The sequence below is a fragment of the Acipenser ruthenus genome, chromosome 23 (genome assembly GCF_902713425.1).
Source record: "Acipenser ruthenus chromosome 23, fAciRut3.2 maternal haplotype, whole genome shotgun sequence".
NCBI lineage: Eukaryota > Metazoa > Chordata > Actinopteri > Acipenseriformes > Acipenseridae > Acipenser > Acipenser ruthenus.
Genome location: NC_081211.1, coordinates 23,497,154 through 23,522,288, shown reverse-complemented (window position 1 = coordinate 23,522,288; position 25,135 = coordinate 23,497,154). Strand labels below are relative to the sequence as shown.

Sequence of the window (25,135 nt, the reverse complement as noted above, 5' to 3'; positions counted from 1 at the left end):
ATTTTATTTCATTTTTTACAGATTTAATATAAAGAGCCATTTCGTTTTTAAAGGTTATATCTGACGGTATTGAGGTAAGCATCCTACTTGTATGTATAAAGAACTAATAAAACCATAACATTAACCGTTAGGCATCGTCATCGTTTTCATCAGCGTTGAAGTACTATACTACGTCAACATAGGATACAGTTGATAGGTTTGGGATTTTTAAAGACAGCCAGGTGTGGATACCAAGCCGAAAAGATCTTGTGTGTGAACAACAGTAAAGTAGATGGGCATCATCCCCCAGAAGACTTGTATACCATTCTCAGGTAGTGTGAACTACAGTTCCCAGAATGCCCGTGTCCAGTGTCCTGTAGCGCTCGTGTGCAGGTTCATTTGGCTGGTCTCCCAGCTCGCCTCACAGCAGCGGAGCCGTGTTTCATTCACAGTTTGCTGCGGAAGGGACGGCCTTGGAAAAAGCACAAACAACAGCTAAAGTGGAAAATCTTATATACAAAAAAAAAACCAAAAAACACTCAGGTAACCGAAAATGAACACGGTACTGGGTATGTGCGTGTAATTAGAAATAAGTCGATTCATTTACGTGTTTTCGTGGAAGGAAACTTCCGAAGGGATTTTAAATTGCAGGATGTTGGGATGAGACAAAGGCTCGGGAGTTCTGGGTTCTGAGAATAAAGCCAGGGTAAGGCATGTTGTGTAAATGTACTTCGCCACCAGTATGCTGTTTGATCATACTGTATTTATACGAAACGAAATGTTTTGGGCTGAATGATTTAAACCCGTTGAGGAAGCAAAATTCAATGTATGGAAGTCTGCGATTGCACGCAGTATCCACGAGTAACCGAATGGAACAATTCATTCAATATTACAAAAGCATGCTTTGTTTTGTATGTTGTGTATGTACCGGTTTTCGCCTGAAGCTGGTATGGTGTTTACATAAAAGTGGCGTCAGACAGTCTTAAAATCAGTACACAGAACAAGGAAACGTGCATTGTACTGAAATACTTTATAGAAGAGTGCAACCATTCTCTTGTGATTGGGGTTATGTATTAGGCATGACAGTTTAGACATTTAAAGGGCAAAGCAGGCTTGTGTAAAATAGCATGGAATAACATAAACTCTGATCTTAGAGGTACTATATTATTTAGAAAAAATAAAAATAAATACGTATTTATAACATTGATGCACGCAACATTTAAATAACCCAGTTTGTTTTTGTAAAAAAAATTGCACCTATACTTAAAATAACTTTTTCTATTGTTTAAGAATTAATTATATGGTTGCTTTTACATTTTAGTATATTTGATTATTTTAACACTTTAAAGAATTTTAAAGTGGCACTGTTAAATTCACTTTTGATTTATATTGCGGACAGTTTTCTGTATTAATGTAACTTCCACTGTGTTTGCGGTGGAATTAGTACTGTGTACTGTATGTTGCATGACGTGAGTCTGAAAGACAACACATTAAAAATGAAGGTCTTTTTCATTAAGCGGGTCTGTGTATTCAGCAGTCTGAATGCATTAGTTATTAATTCCTTGAAAGACAAACATGATGAAATGAGACCAATTCACACACTGCAATGTAACCTACTGCTAACACTAAAAGGTTGCCTTCTCAAAGTAACACATTTATTACTGTGCCAGCTCATTCAATCTCCATGTCCTTTGTTATGAATGCAATCCATCATAAGGCCAACTTGTAAGAGCCATCCTCTCTTTTGATCTCCTCCGCAGGTTTAAAAGTCCGTCCCTTCCGCTGTGGCTGAATGGGAAGAATGGAAATGGAAGAGCAATGGTGGAAGGGCCAGCTCGCTGCAGACATCCATCAGGCTCTTCGCATTAAGGTCCCTGCTTCTGCATTATCATTCCTGGAGAATAGAGGAGCCAGTGTTCTGATCACCAGAGTTCTACTGCTTTGTGTCACAAAATGCTACTTTACTGAAAATGATACATTTCCCTTCTCATTTTATTAAGAAAAAAATATATATAAGGGCTTGTCAATGTGTTGGTGCTGTACTTGTAAGTGTTAAAGGCACGAACGTTGAGGGTACCATCACATTTTCAAGCATCTGCTAGATCTGTAGCATTGTGAGTCTAGTAGAAGAACTTTAGTCTGAATGAATTTAATATTTACGTGTTACAGTTCTGTAAGGCTGAATGCCTTGTGTGAATTGGAGGATACAAGAACACCGTTTCGCTGGGCTAAATGAGATTTCTTTATTCAGTTTGATAAATTGACTACATGCAGGTTACTAATTAAGGCTACAGTGGTAGGAGCCTAATTATTACAGGGAACGGTATGCAAAATGGCATAGAACAAGTTATTTATTAAATATGCTGCTCCATTTTACTCGTACACCTTTTCAGATTTTCACAGTATAATGGTTCAGTCTGAAGCTCATAGTCTTCATGGTAATGCCTCTTCTGTGGTCCTGTTTCCAGGATACGCACATTTCCCAGAATTACTTCTCCTCATCCCTGTATCCTCTTTAGACATTTCCTTTTTCATTGGGACGGAAATATCTTTCATCGAACATTGTTAAATATAAAATACAAAATTAATAAGATTGATGTAGTTGCCTGTCTTCATCCCATAAGGGTAGGCGTGTAGGCGTTTTCCCCCAGTAATATTATATTTATAATGATCAGAGTCGTCCCGTCCCCCCCCCTTGGGGAAGCATTTAATTTCATTCTAATCGAATGTGTTCTCATAGCCCTAATGAACACATTAGTACAGTGTTCCACTTGAATGGGAGTATAGTGCTGCTACATTGTGTACTGCTGAGGCGGCACTGAAAATGGAATCATTAGAATGCAATTCAGACATAAACTGTATGCTGATTTTGTAAGACAGTTTTCCATTAAATCAAAGTGGATTTTTTTTTTGGTTGAGAAAACAAAACGGCTGCTTTTAAAAAAGGAATCTAAAAATACACATACTGTAATCAAGAAACAGAAGTGGTGGTGGGGAGGGGTGGGTTGTTGTATTTGATTTAGCAGCTGTTTCGAACAGGAAAGGTCATTCTTGTAAAACAAAATCCTCTGCTGCTTGTATTGTGGTTTAAGTAGCTCAGTGTTTAGGTTGGGGGGATACGGTGTTCTAAGGTATACAGTATATAAAAAAAAAAAAACTCACTGAGTTATGAAGAACTGTAAAGAGATGAAAGGATTGTATTTACCAGTACATCTATAAAAGTTGGTAGGATGTGGATGATTGAGTTATCAGCCGGGATCTGTAAACAGCTGTGGAATCCTCAATTCTAGCTCGTCCACAGCGTCCTGGAGTAAAGTGGCAGTGGGGACAGCGATGGGGACAGCTCTGTCACACACTGGGAGGGCCAGATGGGTGATAAAAACAGAGACTGTCGCCATGCACAACAATGGCATGGAGGAGCACTGCAGGGATTGAGCTGCATTATTATTATTATTATTATTATTATTATTTTATAATTGCCACCTTTTTAATTCATATTTGCTAACTAAACTGGTTGTATTGATTTTGTTAACCTCTGTTTTTTAAATATTTTTTTTGCTAGCTATCTGAAAAAGCAGACTGGTCTATATTTGTATGTTTGTATTACTCCAATAAATTCTAGAGTGACATGGGTTTCTTTTGTTATTAATCAATCTGATGAATGGCTATCTAACCAAAGGACAACAGATTGACCTTGCACAGTTTAGAAATGAGTAACTAACAGTAATGTTCACATCCCGCTGCTGGGCACCATGTGGTGTATCGTTTATCAGGGCTTTGCAAGTGTTGGGCTGTTTGTTTTATCCCAGGTCTGTTTGGGTGGCAATTAGAATGGCTTGCCGTGTAAAGAACTGGGTCCTATTTGCCTGATCACAGCTGCAGCTTTTGGAATGTTGCCCTTTGTTGTGTATGCAAGTCCTACTTGGCAACAAACAGTGGAGTTTTTTTAATTATCTTTTTTTTTTTTTGTTAAATACCTGTGATCTGATTGCATACAAAAAAACATAATCTGCTTCGGTTTTTTTTTATTGTAAAAACTGAAGTGGTAAAAATAAGTACGAGCTGTTCTCTTGTTGTTTTTTGTTTTGTTGAGGTTTGCTATATTCTTTGGGTTCCCTTTGTAGTTCATGATGGTACTCAGGAACTGCACTTGCTATGATCTCATCTTGTTAGATCTGGAAAGGAAACAGGTTTGCACAGGCCTCATTCCTAATTGTAGTCTGTTAATGAAGGCTGTGCAACCGTAAGGTTGACGCTGCTACAGTAGTGTTCCAGAGGTAGATTTGAAATTTGTGAAACTGCTGTTGATTATATATGCAGTACGTGGAGAAAGCCTACTGAAAATCCACAAGAAGGATATTTAGCACCACTAGAGAATTCCATTTTTTTCCATCAATAAGGAAGGTCATGGAAAGGATGGTGTAGCATCCAGTGTCAGGAGCCTTTTATCTCCCTTAATGAATGCATCTCAAAGCTTTAAAGCTTCAGCTTGCCCAGGCTCGGCATGCAGCTGCTGCCTGTTTCACAGAGCCCTGCTAAAGGGCTGCTCAGCCAGTCAGTCAGTCAGTCAGGCGGAACATGCTTTGAGAACCAAGGTCTTGTTTTGTGGTTTCGGCACACGTTGGCTTCTTCTAGACTGGCATGTGGCAAAGCAGTAAAGAGGCCATTAAAATTGAAAAGACTCTGATGGAATTAAATGCATCAGAGCCATACAAATAATTGAAACCCTGGCAAATTCTGAAAGGTGGCAGTGTTTCTGCTATGTTCGATTTATTAAAACAACAACAAAAAAAAGTGGTGGTGTTGTTTAATTGACCATAGGGATTTTCAACTGCAAAACATCCCCAATTTGTTATTCCTGTACATCCATGTTGATCATTGTTTTCATTAATTTAATGGATTTGGTTGGAGAGATTTGGACTTTAATTTGCTTCATAGATCTAATCCGTGTTTAAAATGGAATCCTCAGGGCTGAGTGAAGATATCTGTAGGGTCAGCTTTGTGAGTATTTTTACTTCACGCTGAATTGATTTTTTTCAAAGCTGTTTTAATTAGTAAACGACTGTGTTAACCCTAATTTAAAGGTTAGGCATGCATACCTGAGACCAGTTTATGATGTTAAGTGGAGTTCTTAGACAGATAGTGGACAGACATTTTGAGCGTCTCTCTTTCTTACACCTCCTACTGTACATCGCTCTGAAAGAGTTAAGTACAAAGTGATCTGTGCACCAGGAGCAACTTGAATGTCCTTTTGTTAATAACAACTACAGCTATGTCTACAATTTTAGGATTAACATAAATAAATAAACATAATTGTAGATATTTTATTTTAACATCAAGTAATCAAAGAAACTACAGAATTATATTGCAAACATCTAAGGAAAGCCATAATAGTATCACAGTATTTCATGCTAGATTTTAAAATGTCACATTTTTCAATTTGTCATTTTTTTCCCGTAAAGTATATGGAAAACTACACAGCGGTATGTAATTGAATATGTTAATGTAACATTATTCAGCAGGTTTCATTTGACTTTAAGAAGCAAAATCAGTTAATTCTAGTGATGCAAAACTTTTGGCCATCGCTATAGATCGCTCCACTCAAACCTCCATATACCACTTTGGAAGGGATTATCTTTCCTGATGCTGTACTCCTTTTGTCAAGCCTGATGTTGCCAGGCATGCTGAGGCAGGTGGCAAGGAAGCAGCCGGTCTGTTTGTTGATCTGTGGACACGCGCTTGACGCTCTCTTTCTCTCTCCACATTGTGTTGTACAGGAGCTGAAGCTGCCTGCTTTCCGGGCCCATTCACCGCAGATTGGCATGCGCCGCTATTTTGCTGACCTCTTGGCTATTCTCAGCAATCGCTACCAGCTCTGCCCCACGGCACGCCACCTTGCTGTCTATCTGCTGGACCTCTTCATGGATCACTATGACGTTGCTGTCAAACAGCTCTATGTCATTGCGCTGTCCTGCCTGCTACTGGCCAGTGAGTATTTCAATGCATTTCATTTACTTATCCATTTGATAACCACGAATAATCCAATTACTTTTATAATTCATCTTTTGCCATTTAACCCAGAGTTGCTTTGTTGCAAACGACAGAAATGGTCAAAGTTTGCGCTCTAAACAAATAATGTGTAGGTGCAATATGCTGATCAAAGAAACACTAAACAGACCACCTCATTAAACCTAAATTTAAAAACTGTATTGTACTAATACATCTGTCTCCCCGAGTAGTCCTTAAAAATATTAATGAAGATCAAAGTTTCTTCAAGCTGAACTAATTAGAAAAGGAAGCTTTAAACTGGGCTAAAACCTCCAGAACAGTAGATGAACACATTGCTGTTATGACGCACCCAGGACTTATGTTTGATGTAGTCTAGACAGCGCTGTTCTGAAAGCCATGGCATGAGTCTTGAAGCTGGGTGCACATTCACGTTGCCAATCACAGCTTAGCATTCATTTAGACAAACAAACATGTAACCCTGTTATCTGTGGAATTGTCTACTTCTGAGACCCGTAGTCTGTCGCCCCATGTATATATATATTTATATCTTAATTGGATCACTTACAACAAAATGTCTTCATTTTTATGTATCATAATTAATAAATAAACAGCCTGTTTCAATAAATTAACTGTGGAGTGGGCAATTGGAAGGGGACTAATGTTTTGGGTAATTCCTTCATCAGCTTGAAGAAAAGTTCAAAGTAAAACTAGTAGAATTTGGTCCCCCCTGGGTGCAAAGCTTTGGTAGTTTAAAATTCCGAAGGCAAACGCTAGGCCCAGTAATGTTGCTGGAAACAGCTGCTTATATGCAGCCACCACCCTGTTAAAGACGATCGCCCCTCTTATCAGGCAGAGTTGTTTTATCACATGCAAACACTAAAAGGGAAGAGCAAGTTTCTAAAACCAGTGAATACAGGAGATTGGAGATTTAAACATGTGGAAGAAGGTGAACAAACAAACCCTGTCCATGTGTGCTTAAGATTGCGAACACTTCAGACCTTGTGTTGTGTTTGGCAAGTGGTATAAACTGCCCATAAAAAAAGGGATGAAAATGAAAAGACCTGTGTGCAGTTACACTATATTCAAATACTGTCTTTCATACACTTTGATATGTTTGGTATCTGGACTGTGAAAGAAAAAAAAAATGTCAAGTGCGTATTTTCTACTTTACATGCTTTTTTTTATTATTTACTGCAAAATAAACAAAACAATAATGATTTTTTTTTTTAAATCAACAAACAAAAAGTATAAACAAGAAAAACATGTCGGTCTCTGAATAAGGCTACTAAACTTCAATGACTACACTTTTTAATTTGGTAAAAAAAAAAAAAAAAAAAAAGCACACCACTTTTCTCATAGTATTTTTTTTTTTTGTCTAGTCTGCACTTTTTTCTTTTAAATAATGACCCTCCAGTATATCTGTACTACCGTAAGATTACAGAACTCCATCTGTTCTGAAGATTAGTTGCAAACTGCTAGAAACATACTAGATGTCTACTTGGAGATGTAGTAATTAATCTAATGAAGCACACCAAAGCAGGAAGGGGACGCAGTTCCCCCCACTCATCCATCAGGCTGAGAGCTGTCTTTCACACATGCAGACACTGGGATGTGGAGATGCTCCGTGACTGGGTGGGGGTGCTGCTGCTGTTACTTTTGAGGAGCGTTTTCAAGGACTCCCATTGATCCTGGCAGCAGATTTGTATTTTATGGGCTGTGGGAAGGAAGGAAATGGCATAATGGCTTCATAGCTGTGTCGGTATTGCGTCAGATCATTGTTTACAGAATATATACACTTTTTTTTCTAAGCATATGCATATAAAGGGAAGGGGGGGTATGCTTCCCTTGTTGTGCTTTTGTTAAAAAGGTGTGTGTTGTGATACTTCTGTTTTTAGAGCAAAGCTAATTTTATTTTTTTTCTATATTTACTGTAGCTTTTAATTTGAAAGTAAAAAATAAGTTATAGACATTGCATTTTTTTTCTTTAAGTTGATACATGATTCTTTTTGTTTTATCTTCATGACGACTACAGGTTAGTAAAACAATAGGTACAGTAGCTTGATTATGTGTTACCTATATTTTGAAATCATGCTAAGAATGTTTTTCCACCTAACTGAGACCCCTGCCTAACTAAGTTGCATCTGTGCATTGTATCAATTGCTGATTAATTGTAAACTGGCCAAATTAACTACACTGAGGGTCCTGGAGAGAGCTGTCAGGTAATCAGTTTATTATAAATTATTAGGAGTACTTTTTTCACAATGAAAGGGCTGGTGGTGAGGCATATAATTGTGACTGATGTTTTCACGCGAATCCAGTTTATCGAAGATTAAGCAAGTGGCTGATTGAGTCACAAATTGAAACTTTATGTGTTTTTTTTTTTATTTTTATTTTAAAAACTTAAAATAAGTTGTCCCTATTTGCACCTTTTGTTCCTCCACAAAGCATTTTTTTCAGAGCTGACTTTTATAATTGTTTGTTTGTTTGCTTGTTTGTTTTGTTCGCCGCTGTGATGATTAGATAATAAATGTGTTTTCCCCCAGCCTGGCTAAGAAACAGCACTTGCTGCCTTTTATTTTTTGGGTCCCCTCGCAACATGTCTGTTTTGTCCTGAAAAGCTTGAAAAGAGCAATACTATTGCGAGTGCCTCAGGGCTGTAAAGCTGTGTTGTCGGGGGCACCTGCCATATGCTTTTTACCGAGTTGAAACAAAAGCTGAGAAAACAGCCTCCCTCGTCTCGGCTGCGATGCAAACTTCTCACCGCTTAGTTCTAGCTTGGCTCTGAGACAGGGACACCCGACGAGAGAAGGGGAGTAAACAAGATGGCAGTCAGAACAAATACCGACTGAGGTCTGTGTTTATCATGACCAATTGGTCCTTTTTCCCAGTACTAAACAAATGCAGGTGAATAGGTTTCATAGCATGCTTATCGTGTACCTGCAAACCTACCTGAAATCAATACTGTAGTAATATGTCCTGCTTGCTGTTCTGGCTGTGGGGGTGAGAAAGACAACCCTCTGTTCCAAAGCATTGCCCTTGTAGGTCAGGGATCAGGTTGAGAGGGCAGTGCTGTATTTTCCAGGCTTTCATTATCTGACCTGTGGGTAACAGGCTGCTCGGATACATCTCAAGCAAAGTCTCCCACTTAAAAGAAATCACCCAATGAACTGCATGGCTTTCTAAACGGGGTCATTTATAAAATGGATTTCTGAAATCCTATCTCTAGTACTGCCTTTAGCTCCAGTCTAATCATGGTTGTTTGAACAGTATCATGTGTGTTTGGCTTTTCTGGTGAAAAACTTTTGGGTTCTAAATCTGTAGACCAAATGTAACAGTACCTTGAATTTTTCATCTTGGATTGCTGAAGTAGTTTATTAAATGAGCACCTGGCTTTTCATTGAACTGCGAAAAAAGTTTCTAGAAATCCATGCTGTGTTCATGCTCACTTTTTGGCATTTTAAAATGGAACAGGGCAGGCCGCTCGGGATTTCAGTCTTCGTGTTTTGCAAGAGTAACTAAGACACGGTTTGTCACTCAGTTTCTGTGCCGGTTTTGCTGAGCTTATTGTCATGTGCTTTACTCAAAATACTGCATTCCTCAGGCAAGCACACATTGTTGTAACAAGTACATTTGTTTACAATGATGACGTAAAGTCTGCTCTTTGGAGCGGAATGTTTGAACTGTTTTCATGCAGGCAAATGCTGATAAGGTATTTTTCTTTTAATTGGGTAGGGGGAGAAACATTTTTTTACTCTACTTAAAATAAAGTAACATCAAATTTGTTTCAATGGACCAAAAAGTGTGTGTTTTTATTTTACTCAAACATAAGTTAAACAATACACAGTTACGTGAGTTTTGCAGGAATGTCAACAGTAGGCACCCTACAGGACTATGTTTTATGGACTATGAATTAATTCACTATTTTACTTATTTCTGTCCTGTATATATGACTTCAATTTCCAGCAGTGTGTCAGCCAAAATCGTGCAGGTTCCAGGGGATATGAAGTAAGCTATCATTCTTTGTATCTTGATTAATTAGTCTTTTACTTGCTGTCGAAACTGAGATGCATGAAAGCAACTTTTCCTGTGATAGCTGACCAATAGATTTCTATTGTAATCCGAGCACAGCAGTTGGGAAGTACGTGTCGATGTTTCTATAAAATGTGTTTCCTGTCATGGTCAATGTTGTATTGGTGCTAAAATAATAACATTGGCCACAGAGTGTTGCGAAGAATGTTCTGGAATGTACTCAAATAAGAGTAGTCTCTTTCAACATTTTCCTATGATTCATAACTTATTCTTGTCAATTTATGATTTAACTTCAGAATTTTCTTGTGATTTGAGTGTTCAAGTCATGGAAGAAATCTTCCCCAAACATATTCGGAGGTGCCTTTTAGTTTTGTAGTTGCTCAGTGAAGTGGGTTGAAGCATGTCTAAGCCCAGGCTGAAGTTTGTGGGGTGTTTTAGTGCCGGGCAGTCTCTGCAGCCCTCTTGTCTGTATTCCCTCATTCTGCTGCTGGACTTGCTACCCCTAAGGCATTCTCTGTCCATTATGTGCCTTAAATTAACTGACAGACTCTCTGTGCCTTGTTATTTCCCATGACCACTTAATTGCTTCTCTTCCGCTGGGAGCGTCCTTTGAAACTTTAAAACTGACTTCAGAATGTGGATGATCTCAAAGGTTCGTACAGCCTTTTCGTTCAGGTGTACCTTTTTAAGCATATGTCGAAAAAGCTGCAGTGTGCTTTGTCTCTAAAGCTGCCCTTCTTATTTTAACAACTTTTTTTTTTTTTTTTTTTTTTTACTTTATTGTAAACAGAAGATCTGTGACGAGAAGTAAGACTAGTATTAGGAAGTTATGTTTAAAATAAATAAATAAATAAATAAATGTCCATGAATAACTTGCAGCCCTGCAAATGAGTCTGCCGTTTTGAGGCTTTCAGTCATTAAATACACATCATTCAGGACTTTATGCAATTCAAATGCATTACCAATAATTAAGTTAAACGGCTCACTGTGAACTCTTTGTTAATTTGCATTCTGCTCCAGCCCTGCTTAACAATCATATTCACAAAGTATGTAAATTTCAATGCATGTTTTAACATTTAAAGTAGGTCTATTGTTGTCTGGGTAGAATTTCAGTCCCATTGAAAGACTAGATGAGATAAGCATGTATATTTGCATGCAGTGTACACAGTTAAGCATTAAACTGCATTGCAAATTATTCCTTACTGTTTTTTTTCTAACATAGTATTGACATATTCCATTGCCTCACGTAAGTGGCAAGAGTCATGGAGGTACATGCTTTCCAGTGCTGAATAAGCTAAAACCTTTTCCCACTCAGAATCCTACATGTTTGCAAAGAAATGAAATGGTGTCTTTTGATAAGTGTCATCAGTGGCTTGCCCCTCCTGTCTGGTGTCCCTGGCTCTGATTCTTGTGTTAACACTTTGCTTACGCAGGATGTTAACATGCTTGAAATGGAAAAGTTCTCTAAACTCAGTAACAGATAATGGGACTGACCTGAATCAATTGTCCCCCCCCCCCCTTAAATTCATTCTTAAAAATCTGATCAGTGAACAATAGGGTTAAATCCCCCCCCCCCCCCCCCCCCCATATTGACAAATACACTGCATATGTCTGACTGTTCTACTTAATTTAACATACCAATATCCTTATTATTCATTTAGAATAACAGTATGGTCTCATAATTCCAATTAAACTGACTCGGGAAGATGTCAATACTATATTGCAGTATGTCACAAGCATGATGGAATAAAATAAAAAAAATGCCGTGTGTGCATTGAGGCAGCTTTTAGATTACAGTGCAGTGTCTGTCACTGAATGAACATTCATTTATTTTTGAAGTGGCATGGATAAAGCTTATCAGAAATCACAGGCTCGGACGCTGCCATGTTTTAATGAGTGGGTATCCTCGTGAGGCATTATGGGGCAGGAGACGGTGCTGGAAAATTGCCAGGATTTCACTTCTAGATGGGAGGAGGGTTTATTGAAGTGCAGTGGGGTTTCCATGCCATTGAAGGGTTCAGCGTGAACTTGTGGAAATGCTCTCTAACATCATTGGTGCTCAACTTCATGGACCCTACCAGCTGTCCACCTCCAATTTGCATTTATTTTAATTCCAGATTTAACCACAAGGTCTTTTTTTACACTGGACGCATACACATTTAGTTACCAATTACAAACAATACCAGAACCTATAATTAAGTGTCTGCTCGTTGGAGCATGTGTTGAAGTGCTTGAATGAACATTAAAACAAACACATAAGTTAAATAATCAATGGGTCCTGGAGTTAGATAATATTTAATTGCTTGTAGAATATTTTCCTTTTTTAATGAAATAATAATAATAATAATAAAAGTTTAGTAAATGCCTCTTGGAATAGTACACTGCTTGTTTGTGTATTTATTGTAAAGCAAACACCTTCTATTCAGGAGTCTGGTATTGCTTTTATTAATTGAAGTGAATGATTCTTTGGAATTCCTTTGAAGAATACAATTCCGTCTCCATCCTTGTATCTCCTCTTGATATTCAGATCTATATTTAGGCTGGCTTCCTCCTCCCCCCCCGGCTCATAACACTGTGGTTGTTGCTGCTCTTTTAGCTGATGTTTAGGCAGGCATTAGAAGAGTCGCAGTGAATATATGCATGAGGGCTGCCCTGAGCTCATGCTTGAAGGCTTTTTCATTTCGCTGAAGTTTAACATTCCCTGAGGGAGGTAAATGGTTACATGTAATTAGAAAATTGGACGGACGGACGGGGGGGGGGGGGGTAATTAAAAAGAAAATGTAACAGCGCCTTGAAAGAAGCGGTGGCCATCTTATCCATGGATTCCATAGACTAGTGTTGGGTTGCACCGTGGCTCCATTGTGTCCCCCTGCTTATTTCACAGCCCATTCTTCAGCTCATTGACTGGGATCAGTGTCTCTTCTGAAAGCCCTTTTCACCCTCTTTAAAGCTCATCACAGCACAGTTGGGAGGCTATTTTCAATCGCCAATCTGAGCTAGGTGGAGTCTGCAAGCTGTTACCAGTGCTTGGGTGGTGTTTTTTTATTCCTTGTGTTATTATTATTATTATTATTATTATTATTATTATTATTATTATTATTTATTTCTTAGCAGACGCCCTTATCCAGGGCGATTTACAATCGTAAGCAAATACATTTCAAGTGTTACAATACAAGTAATACAATAAGAGCAAGATAAATACAATAACTTTTGTTCAAGCAAAGTACAAGTGTGACAAAACACAATTCAATAATACAGCAGATAGTGATAGTTACATCAGGATATGATTAAATACAAAATACTACAGGTTAAACACTTGGCAGATTACAGTATTCTGGAGTACAGGATTAAATGCAGTAAAAATGCAGTCATACATATTTATTAAACATAAATCACTGTGGTATAATGTTATTTTTTATTTTTTTGAATTGCATTTTTTTTTTTCCTCTGCTAAAACACACAGGAGATTAGGTTACATTGTGGATGGCTGGGGAATTGAACTTTATGAAAAAGCCGCTGAAATTCTAGACAATAATGAGAAATGGTAAATATGTAGGGCTTGTAGGTTATGTATTATCCAATAAAGATGGTTAGCTATTCCAAAACAATGGTACATAAACATGTACTGTAATTTTCAAGGAAATTATCCATTTCCCATCTAGATGGTAGTGATGATTAGATAAGCTTTTGAAATAACTATATAATGTAATTCTGTTCCTCTTAAGGACTGAAGCTCTTAGTGCATGGCCCTGGTAAGAGAGTGCAGGATTACCTTTCTAAAACACAGTGCTTTGAATGAATGGAACAGATGTAGGCTTGGTTTTTATTACTGCATTGTGGTGTATTCAGTTCCTTAGATACCAGGACTACAAGTTTTGAACAACACAGCTTTCAGAGACAGGTTAATACATTCTAGAAATGTTTTCTTTGGTGTGTTCACCTTTTATTTCATTGTTCATGGTAACCCAGTTCTGAAATAACATTGTTTGCCATCTTGTATGTAGTCTCGATGAGATTGTGTAAGCAGCCCTCCTACCTTTTGGTAAAATCTGAATTGCATCAATGGCACAAGCGGAACATCACTAATATGATCTATACATGAATGGCTAAAGTATTTATTATTTAGAACCTGCAGAGTGTTGAGTTTGCCTGAAACCAGGACAAACTAGTCTATTGCTAATGCATGAGGGATGTTGCTTTGTTCTTACTTCGACATGCAAGCTCTGTTTTTCAGTGCTACAGTACGCATTCTAACCCCTCAATGACCTGGATAAACCACAATCTCTTGCAGAGAGGAAAGGGCTGATAAGTAAAATAAAGCGGAGAACAAAGCTGCAGGAGGGGGATTTCCCTTCGTTTCTTCTAATCAGTTTGCAGATCAAACCCTAAACAGGCCAGACTGACAGAAAACCCCAAGCACTGCCAGCTCTTGTGTTTGAGGAGCACACAAATGCCTTGCCTGCAAACATTACAACTGTAGATACTAGATTATTTGAATACGTCTTCTGCTGGCAATTTTAATTCATGCAATTTTTGATTTCCCCCTTGGCATTTCATCAACTGCACCTGTGGTGTTCATTAATCAGTATGCTCAACATAATGCAGGTAGTGTACAAGGAGTCAGGAGAAGGGTGTGGAAAGTAGTTACACCATGTAGTAATCAACAACGCTTTCAGAATCAGCAAAACAATGGCTGTTTTTTTTTTTTTTTAACTTGCTGAAAGAACACGCACTACCTGTGAATATTGCAGTGCTTTGAGCAGACTTGAGCATTTTTAAGTTGCACTCAAGTGCTGCGTTCTTACATTTGCAGCCAAAACACGGTCCAGCTGCTAAAACAAATAAGACATGACAAATGGAAGCCAGTGATTAAAGGCACACCCAGGCTGATGGTTGAGACGTTTTATTACAGTGTGAATGGAAACGGCAAGTGCAGAAGGGCTGATCATAAAGCTAGTATCCGGCAGCTCTAAAAGATCCCCCCTCCTTTTAGAAGACAGCTTGACAAGTGTCTGAGAATTTTCCCCCTGTCTGGGTGTGATGATGGGCAGTTGTGGAAATCCTTGATAAGGTTGAGAAGTTGTACTTGGCAGGGCAGGGCTGAGATGGGTTTTGTGTGTGCATTATTGCTCTTTCCTTGATTTATTGCAGGCTGTATATTGCTATAAGACATGTGGGAAGTTAGGCTGGACCTATTAAGAGGAAGAAGGATGCAGCGGTCATCACTAGGCCTCAGGCTGCAGCATTCATCTCTTCCTTTTCAACCATGGCTACTAACAAGCCCAGTCTCTGCTTTCCTTTTAGGGGAGAACCATGTTGTGTCACATTCTGATGATGAGGAAACTCAAGAAAGAAAAGCTCCACAGTTCCATTGACATTAAAATCTCATTTACACATGAGATTTGGCCAAGACTGTCCAAAAGATTCAATTGTCTAACTTGATTCATGCAACTCTTGTCATTCAACAACTTAGTTATGTTGCTGTGGTATTTAATTCCCTAAATATGTGTTACTGGCCCTTTTTGGAAGAGATTAAAATATTCTCAAGAAGACAAAGAAGCCCTTGCCATTTGTACATTATTTATTATTATTATTATTTATTTCTTAGCAGACGCCCTTATCCAGGGCGACTTACAATCGTAAGCAAATACATTTCAAGTGTTACAATACAAGTAATACAATAAGAGCAAGAAATACAATAACTTCTGTTCAAGCAAAGTACAAGTGTGACAAAACACAATAATACAGCAGATAATAGTGATAGTTACATCAGGATATGATTAAATAGTGATAGTTACATCAGGATATGATTAAATACAAAATACTACAGGTTAAACACTTGGCTATTTACAGTATTCTGAAGTACAGGATTAAATGCAGTAAAATAGGGGGCAGATAAGAGCAAAATAAAGCACATTTAAATGAAGGGTGATGGTGTCCCAGGATACAAACAGAGGAGTTCTACAGGTGCTGTTTGAAGAGGTGAGTCTTAAGGAGGCGCCGGAATGTGGTCAGGGACTGGGCAGTCCTGACATCTGTAGGAAGGTCGTTCCACCACTGCGGAGCAAGGGTGGAGAAGGAGCGGACTCTGGAGGCAGGGGAGCGTAGCGGAGGTAGAGCCAGTCTTCTAGTGCAGGCGGAGCGGAGAGGTCGAGTGGGGGTGTAGGGAGAGATGAGGGTCTGGAGGTAGCTGGGTGCAGTCTGGTCAAGGCATCTGCCGAGCGGAGCGCCGAGGAGAGCCAGGGATGGGGAGGCGGGGGGGCGAGCAGGTCGGGAGGTGAGGGGACAGAGGGAGTCGAGGGAGGAGGTGAGTGAGGAGAAGAGGGTGGAGATAGCAGAGTCTACGGAGAGTTGTGAAAAGGAGTTGATAGGAGAGAGGTGAGAGAGAGCAGTGGAGGCAAGGACAGAGGGGGAGAGAGGTGACAGTGGGGTTAGGAGGAGCAGGGAGAGGGGGGAAGAGACAGAGAAAAAGAGATGAAATAGTGATCAGAGAGGTTGGAGGGGCAGCAGGCCCTGGAGAAGGTGAGGTCCAGTTGACAGCCAGCTTTGTTGGAGAGATGGATGTTGAAGTCACCCAACAGCACAGTCGGGGTAGACAGAGAGGGGAGGGAGGAGAGTAGATAGTTGAGTTCATCCAGAAAGTGAGTGAGAGGCCCAGGAGGGCGGTACAGAACAATTATTATTATTATTATTATTATTTATTTCTTAGCAGACGCCCTTATCCAGGGCGACTTACAATCGTAAGCAAATACATTTCAAGTGTTACAATACAAGTAATACAATAAGAGCAAGAAATACAATAACTTTTGTTCAAGCAAAGTACAAGTGTGACAAACCACAATTCAATAATACAGCAGATGAGCAGGAGTTGACAGGGAGAGGTTAGTTGGACTGCATGAAATTCAAAGGTATTGACAGAGAGTGAGGAGAGATCGGAGGGGACAGAAAAGAGTAAGGAGGGAGAGAGGAGAAGACTCGTCCCACCTCCCCCGTCCAGTGAGACGCGGGGTATGGGACAGGACGTAGAGAGAGGACAGGGCAGCAGGAGTAACAGTGTTATCAGGGGACAGCCAGGTTTCAGTGAGAGCAAGGAAATCGAGCGAGAGGTGGAAGGCAAAGGCAGAGATGAAATCAGCTTTGTTAGCAGAAGAGTGACAGTTCCAGAGTGCACCAGAGAGTGTGCGGGAGGGGGGGGGGGGAGAGGCAGAGAAATGAGGTTACATGGGTATAGTTATGCAGCCAAACTGGACAGTATCTTTTTCCATATTATTAGCAGCATCCTGTTATAGGACAAGCATACAACAAGGTGTATTTACTGTGCGTCTGAACCTTTTACTTTACTAAAAGTCTTAAAGCAGCCATTCGAAGTGCAGCCATCGTATTGATCAAACGCTTCTTGATTTAGTTGTAGATCAGCTGATTTGTTTGCCTAATTAAAATGAGAGCTCTTTGGTTTTCGTCTAATGTTAATTGGTCAGACTTCCCACTGCTTAGGAAGGTGGTTTTGACAGTTTCAGAAGATACAGTGTTAACGTTAGTGCTATTGGATATCAGTCAGTATTTAAATGCATGTAACACCTTGTAAGAGTGTTTACTTTCTACATGGTACAGACAATTGGTTTGCCAGTCTGATTCTTCCATTTTGCAACTGATTTGTTCTATCAGTTTGGTTCTGGTAGCCTACTTATTCACATAACTAACTCAATAACTCAACAGCTGTTTTTCTATTATTATTTATGAAGCTATTTGATATTCGTGAATGTTCTTGAATATTTTGGCTTCTTTTACAGCCTGCTGAATATCAATTCATTTAATTCATCAAAGCAGACTAAAACAAATTATTTCAATAACTCAGGAGTTAAAACATTAAACTGAGTAGGCTGTATTACTTAGTATGTAGGCATGTGAACTTTTAAGCATTTTTATTTTCTTCCTACATGAGGATGTAAGTGAGCAGCATTTTTGTTATCTTTTGTTTTTTATTGAGAATAATTAGCATTTTCTCTTGTATTAAGCTTGTGTTTGTGCTATTAAGAAGGCTTCTGTTAAACATTTGCATCACAAGGAGGCCCCCTCAGGGAATATTAAGAAAGACAGAGGCCAAAGGGGGCTTCGAGTTGTAATCCGACCCCACGCTGCAGTGGAGAGAAAGGGGACTTGGCTTCCTCTTGGACTGGGTTAAAAGGCTAAAGATCTGATTGGTCAGGAGAGCTGTGAAGTCACACAGCTGTTGCTAGGAGGGAAAAGAAATAGGCCTACTGAAGCAGCTTGAGGAAGATTGATAACGCATTGCGATTTATTATTGAACATGAAAATACACATTCTATTTAGATGAGCTGCAATACATTGTTTAACATTGTTGTTCGGGTGTTGGTTTGTTTTTTGTTTTTATTTTTTCAGTTCATCTATAATTTCTTATAGTTTTTCAATACAGTTTTCAAATACATTTACCATTGTAATATTGCACAAACCTTCTTGGTTTATGGTAGTTTTCAGTGAATCTTAATTGCTTGATGCTCTGGTTTTTTTTTTTTTTTTTTTTTTTTTTAAAGAGATCAAACCAGTGGAGGGATGAAAAGTGACTTTGACAAATGTGTTGGACCGCCAGTCATTTATAAGGAGTGTTATAGCGCTGTACGCTGTTAGCAGTGCAACCCTTGTCATTGTCTACAGAGGGATTCAAATGAGATCTCCATTCTGTTCATATCCCACTTGCCTTATGCTTTCTTACAATCTTTCTTTTATTGTCTTGCTTTTGTGGAGATCAATTCAGGAATCTTGGTCTTTGCTGAAGATCAAATGTATGCGTCAAGGATTTGATTATAACATTCTTGAAATGTTTTAAAATGCAAATCATCCTTGCATCTGCTATGAAATAGCCTGGAACACATGTTCATCTGAGCTTAAAAAGGGTTGAGAATTAGCTGCTGTATTCTGAATGAAGTTACAATGCTTTTGTTCATGCTTGAGTGCCCTAAAGTGGAAATGTCTGCTATATAATTATAGAAAACAATTAAAATGGGAGGGGGGGGGGGGGGGCATGGCAAACTGGGCAAAACTTACATTATCATTATTTATTATTTTTTGTAAAAAAAAAAAATTAAATTGGATTGATGACTCATTTCTCAGTATGGAGAAGAGACATTAATCTAACGTTTTTAGTATTTTACAAAAGGAATTTTATTTTTAAAAACGATTCCGTTATTTTACCCTAAACTAGATCCCAATACTTTTTATTCTGGGGATAACCGAATTCCTTTGTACAATAATGTTCAGAACTGCATACTGTCCTAAGTGTGGTCTAGCTGTGGCATTATGTACAGCAGTACAATCTGTTGCATTTGTTTGACTCTGTATATCTTCTTTCTTTGCCCCTTCCAGGCAAATTTGAAGAGAAGGAAGACCGAGTCCCCAAACTGGAGCAGCTGAACAACCTGAGCTTCATGTGCACCCTGAACTTGGTGTTGAACAAGAAAGACTTGATCAAGATGGAGGTGCTGCTCCTGGAGACCTTCAACTGGAACCTGTGCATGCCGACGGCTGCCCACTTCATCGACTACTACCTCTACGCCTCTGTCCAGGAGAACGACCTGCACAACGGCTGGCCACTCACCTCCATCACCAAAACCAAAGCCTTCATTGAGAAATACACACACTACTTTCTAGAAGTGTCTTTGCAGGGTAGGTGCGAGAAGGGATGGTGATACAGTATGCTTCTGTTCTGCATTAACACATAAAAAGTGTGTGGCTATTTGGGATTCGCGACTAGAATGTTTAATGTATATTTTTTATTAGGCAAATATACTGTATAGGTTTACTTTAAGACACTAATAAAATATATTTAACTGTACAGTACATACAATCTGACCCATGCTACTGTTGCAGAATTTTAGAACCCTCACAAGGTCGTCTAAAGTTATCCCACCATTGATATGTCAAAGCATGTTGGAAGGACGTTCATCTGCCTTTTGTGTGTTCAGTGTTGTAGGCTGCGATCACAGTATTTAAGGTTGAATTCCATTGTGGATTTGAGCATTGACCCAATGAATTCACTGCATGTGTATGTAGAATTTGAACACTAGCCGATCTCAAATTAGTAGTCGCTGCTTTTTTTTTTTTTTTTTTTCCCCCCTGCATGTCAGTACCTTGTAAATTTAATTGTTAGCAGTAGCATTACGCTTTCTTTTCCATGCCTTTGTTTTGCAAAAATGAAAAATGTAGAGGCTTTTCTTTATATTGGACACTCTCGATCTTGTTTTCAGATCACTCCTTCCTTAGTTTCCGCCCATCTCAGGTAGCCGCAGCCTGCATAGCGGCATCGCGGATCTGTCTGCAGATCTCTCCCAGCTGGACCACACCGCTGCACCTGCTCACGGGGTACACCTGGGACCACCTTACCCAGTGCATCGAACTCATGCTCATGTAAGTCAGGTTGGCATTTTCTTTACAAAACCAAATGCAACCGTAAACATTATTTATTTTATTTTTTTAAATGCCAATCTTTAAGAATTCAGTCACTTATGTCTTTCTCCCCTCCCCCACCTCAAAGGGCCCATGACAATGATGTCAAAGAAGCAAACAAGACCAAAACCCAGCAGCCAAGTATCCAGCAGCAGCAGCAGCTGCCAGTAGCAGTCCAAAGGCACCATCAGTCAACGTCTACTCAACCACTCCTCTTCACACCAGCCAGCTACACGCACCTTTCCCAGCACTCCACACCTCTCTCCCAGCTACACACTCTAGCCGAGGCCCAGGTTTTGGCACCAGTCGTTCCTCGGGATTACCTGCAAGCTCACCGTGCCACCCTGCTGTCTGGCAGTGCCAGTGCCAGCAACTGCACCTTCCACTCCTACCCCAGCCTTCCGTCCAGCCTCCAGCCTGCTGTCAGGACCCTGCCAATCCAGGGGCCCATTTCCATGCAGGTCACCATTGCGACAGAGCCACGCCACTGCTTGTCTGTCGCCTACGGCAACAGCTATCTCAATGGACACCATTCCTTTGCAGCGGGATGTTTTGATAGGTGACAAAGTGGGAGACAAAAAAAGAAATCTCTCTGTGGAAATTTAAATAATGCTGCCATATTGTAAAACATTATAACAAAAATAAGCCATTAATAAAATGTCAGAGAAAAAAGACATGGGACCAGGGCAAGACCTGCTGGAATCAAAAGGTTTTCTTTTTCACACCTTCAAGCTAAGCGTTGGAATAGTGGGGTTTGTTAAGCATTTTCAACATTTTATACTGAAACTTAAGCACTCATTCAGTCACTTTCACACAAGCTCCTAGCAGCCCGCTTGTGAAATAGGTCTGTTACTTCAAGCATTTGCCGGCCATGCAGATTACTAAAGCACATAGTATTTAAAATTCAATCTGGCATGTGATTTTAATTTAGTTATTAAGAAAGGTGGTCTGCAAGGCAAATAAGTCAGAGGTATAGATGCTGCAGCATCGGGTGCTAATGCAACGCTAGACTATTCCACTCTGCTTTCCTCTGTGGCTTTGAGTAGAAAGCATTAAGCTTTTTCTAGGAAGTGGTGGGTAATTGAATCCATTTTTAATGCTAGACCTCCTGCCAGTAAACCCTAGTGGTTAAATGCAATCATATGCGTTTCTTACCTCGGCCCAACTGGGGGCTAGATGAAGCTTTATTTGATTTATTCCAGAGAGCAGATTATTCGCGAAGTCAGAATGACTCTGTTACGTTAATCAGGGCTATAGTGCATCCACTTTAAACAAAACATAAATCTGGAAGGGGGAAGTGTTGCAGCCAGCCATTGGCACCTGGAACTGAACAGCTGTGTTAATATCATCTCACATTCCTGCTTCCCTCCAGCACTGCCATGTGTGTTTATATGTCTTTACCGACTATGTCTCTCTCTCTCTCTCTCTCTCTCTCTCTCTCTCTCTCTCTCTCTCTCTCTCTCCCCCCCTCCAATTAACTGAAGCTTGAGGTTTCTTGAGTGCCTTTTGAGTAGTGAGTGAGTAGAACTCCTCCAGCACCATCCAAGACCAGGAGCTGTTTTGATTCTAACCAGTAAGAAGTCTAGGCAAATACAGTAATTGCCTACGGCGAGCCGTCGATTGTGTGCTTCGTAATAAATAGCTGAAAAAGTTATAAAATACCTCCTTTTCCTTTTTATGTTGCTCTAATAGTGTACATTTATTTGTAATTCTGGTTCCATCTGAAGTGTTCCAATGAGAATTTCAAAGAAGCTCTTGGGGTGGGGTGGGGTGAAGGTGGAGTGTGCTTGGAGTCGAGATGACACTGGGTGTTCATTTTCAGTCCGTTCAGTTAACTAAACATTTTTGTATGCAGTATTAACCTGTGGACCGATGTGACATTGGAAGCCAATATTTTGATATCTAAAGTCCTTTCCTCTTTCATCATCTTTTGGATTACTGTCAAGAATATTTAAGCACGAGAGCCTCAGACACAAACCAGCGAAGGAGTCTTGTGACTCCAGTTGAAAAAAAAAAAAATACAAAAAGGGGTTTGAAGTCCATTCAATGTAATGTCTTAAGGACTGTGAAAAAGCTGTTTTTTAAAAAAAAAAAAAAAAACAACAAAAAAACACTTTTTCAAGCTGCTGCCTTACAAGACTGAACAATTTTATATTACTGTGACATTTTTTCAACTAGTATTGTTTACATGAACTGTGCTGTATCAGGGACTAACTGATTACTTGAAGATGATGCCATTGAACTTAGCTGTTTTATTTATAATGTTTCGTTATGTATTTTTTCCCCCTTAGTATAGTTATATTGCTCTGTAAACAATATCTAAAATGAATTATTGGGTTTTTGTTTTTTCTCCTTGATTCTGATTTTAAAGCAAGCCAGGCCTTTTTAAAAAGCTCAATATGGAATAGAGACAAGGCTGTAAATCCGGCTAAAAATGAAATAAAAAAAACAGGTTCGCAATTGACATTGGGCTGTACTTTCACATTCAAGGATAGGCAGGAACTAAAAGTGAGCATGATTGTCTATCCTTGAAGTAATTGTATTTTCCTGAAATGTTTTCAGTATGACGTAAGCCCGGCCTTGTTCCTATATGAAATACAGAGCCTATGAAGGCCATCCTTTTACACATTTGACCAAGTGATGTGGGATGTCACACCACCTGCCATATCAAACTACTTTATATGTTAAATGGTATAGTGTAGGCTGTGACATACTTTACAAAAAACCTGAAGCTGGTCCAAAAAAAAAAATTAAAATAGAAACGGTGTGATAAGAGGATCTATGTATATTTCATTTTATAAAATGGAAAAATCCAACCTACCAAATGATCCTGTTGTAATGCATCTAATCCTCAATATCTGTGTGCATGTTTGAAGTGTTTGCTTTAAAGCATTCTTAATTTAGTATAAGCACAACTTTTAAATGTTCAGACTGCAACTGTGTTACAGTGAATACCAACCCTCACAGAATGGAGCGTTACAGTGAATACCATCCCTCACAGAAGGGAGTGTTGCAGTGCAATAAGCTTTTCTTTCTGTTTTACTTCCAACAGCTTGTTCCCATTTTGATGTTCATTTTATACCACTAATTCCTTTAATTTATTCTAGTCAGTTGTGAGATTGTTTTTTTAAGGGTTTTAATGCGACAGATCATTTTGTTAGTTTTAGTCTACAGTCTTTTTTTTTTTTTTTTTTTTTTTTTTTTTTTAAAAAGCCACGAAAATGTTGCATATTGCAACCTATTGTCAAACTGTATCACAAATGTTTGACACAAGTAAAAATCTGTAGTGTAAAATATATATGCAGGGGTTGAAACTTATACCAACATTTTTATTTAAATCACTTGTGGCACATTGTCAGTATGAATGAAATTATTAATTTCAAAGAAAAATTAAAAGAAGAAAAAGGCAGGGCCCCCATACTCTTACTAACAGTGCATCAGAATAAATAATAAAACAATTTGGAGTATTTTGCAAAAGGAAAAAAAGCTCTCCCCGTTTCATTCAGGTCAGGACTTGCTGAATAAGTTATTGTTAGAGAAGCTAGATTGTAATGCAGCTATCACTTACTACTGTACCGCTGCAAACTGGACTACTAATGTGAAATGTGCGTTTTTCAAATGGCACACAATCTGAATTATTAAAGCTCATAGTTGCCCCTTTGGTATCTTTGCGTAGCTGGTAAGCAAACCAATCAAATTTGATTCTATAGAAGGTAAATGGAGTGTGGAGTATTGGAAACTCATAAACGTGTAGATCTGACACTGTGGGAGTATTGCAAACCCATAACCCTGTTGATCCGACACTGGGAGTACTGGAAACCCATAAACCTGTAGATCGGACACTGCAAACCAAACAATTGTTTAACTTCTGGTTTACAGGGGAAGAAACTGCATGGATAAATACTTTATATCAATAGTCAGTGACCACTTTAATGTAAAATGTATGAAAGTCAGAACTGGAGGGATTGTATGTAATATATAAGGCTATTGCTTTCTCTGGATTTGGGTCCTTGCTGTTATTTTTAACAAACACAAAATGGAATCTAAATGATTCGGATTCCTAAGATCTACGCTTGCTTCGTCCGTCTCAGTTACGGCTTGGTGTGCGAGGTGCAATGAGAAATGTACATGTGTGTTAAATTAATATTGGTTATACTTCTGCATCCGGATAAAGAAGCAAACGCTATGTTCAGTGGCCTTTAAACCTGCGATGTACAATTTCTGCTTTTGGCATTCGATTCATTATGTAAACAGAATAAGGGTCTTTCTTGTATTCATTTCAGAATAAGCCAGTCTTCTATGCTGCTGTCCTTTGCATAATCCCCCCACTGCACTGTTAGTTATGCAGTATAAAATCCCCTGGTAGGATGTTGGTCATTAATGACTCAATGGGGCACTGCTCAATGCACTCTTATTACTGTGACTAATAATGCGCCTGTTACATTTGCAAGTCACTGCTGTATTTGTGTGGCTCCTTTAATTTCAAGCCCTCTGTACCCCCTGTGTTCGCTGAATGATTTTATTCAGTGTTCATTAGAAATGTACAAGGCACTGCCATGTCAGACCATTTTTTATACCAGTGTAGCAAACTGAAATATTTAGAAACTGTTCTGTTTTTTTATTTTTTTTGTAATAATAATAAAAAAATCTTTTTGTA

The 25,135-nt window shown here is 39.0% G+C and overlaps 1 protein-coding gene across 2 annotated transcripts; it reads left to right on the top strand.

Annotated features, from left to right (window-relative positions):
• The first annotated feature begins 296 nt into the window (after positions 1 to 296).
• LOC117413017 (cyclin-J-like) lies at positions 297 to 25,135 on the top strand. 2 transcript variants are annotated; one of them, XM_058996867.1, is made up of 6 exons: positions 297 to 522; positions 1,740 to 1,849; positions 5,757 to 5,967; positions 19,399 to 19,698; positions 20,280 to 20,439; positions 20,567 to 25,135. In XM_058996867.1, exons 2-6 carry the CDS (start codon positions 1,772 to 1,774, stop codon positions 21,039 to 21,041), a joined length of 1,224 nt encoding a protein of 407 aa, XP_058852850.1. In that variant the 5' UTR covers positions 297 to 522; positions 1,740 to 1,771; the 3' UTR covers positions 21,042 to 25,135. The 2 variants fall into 2 exon arrangements, with proteins under 2 accessions (XP_058852850.1, XP_033877604.1); XM_034021713.3 differs by having other exon boundaries at positions 297 to 685.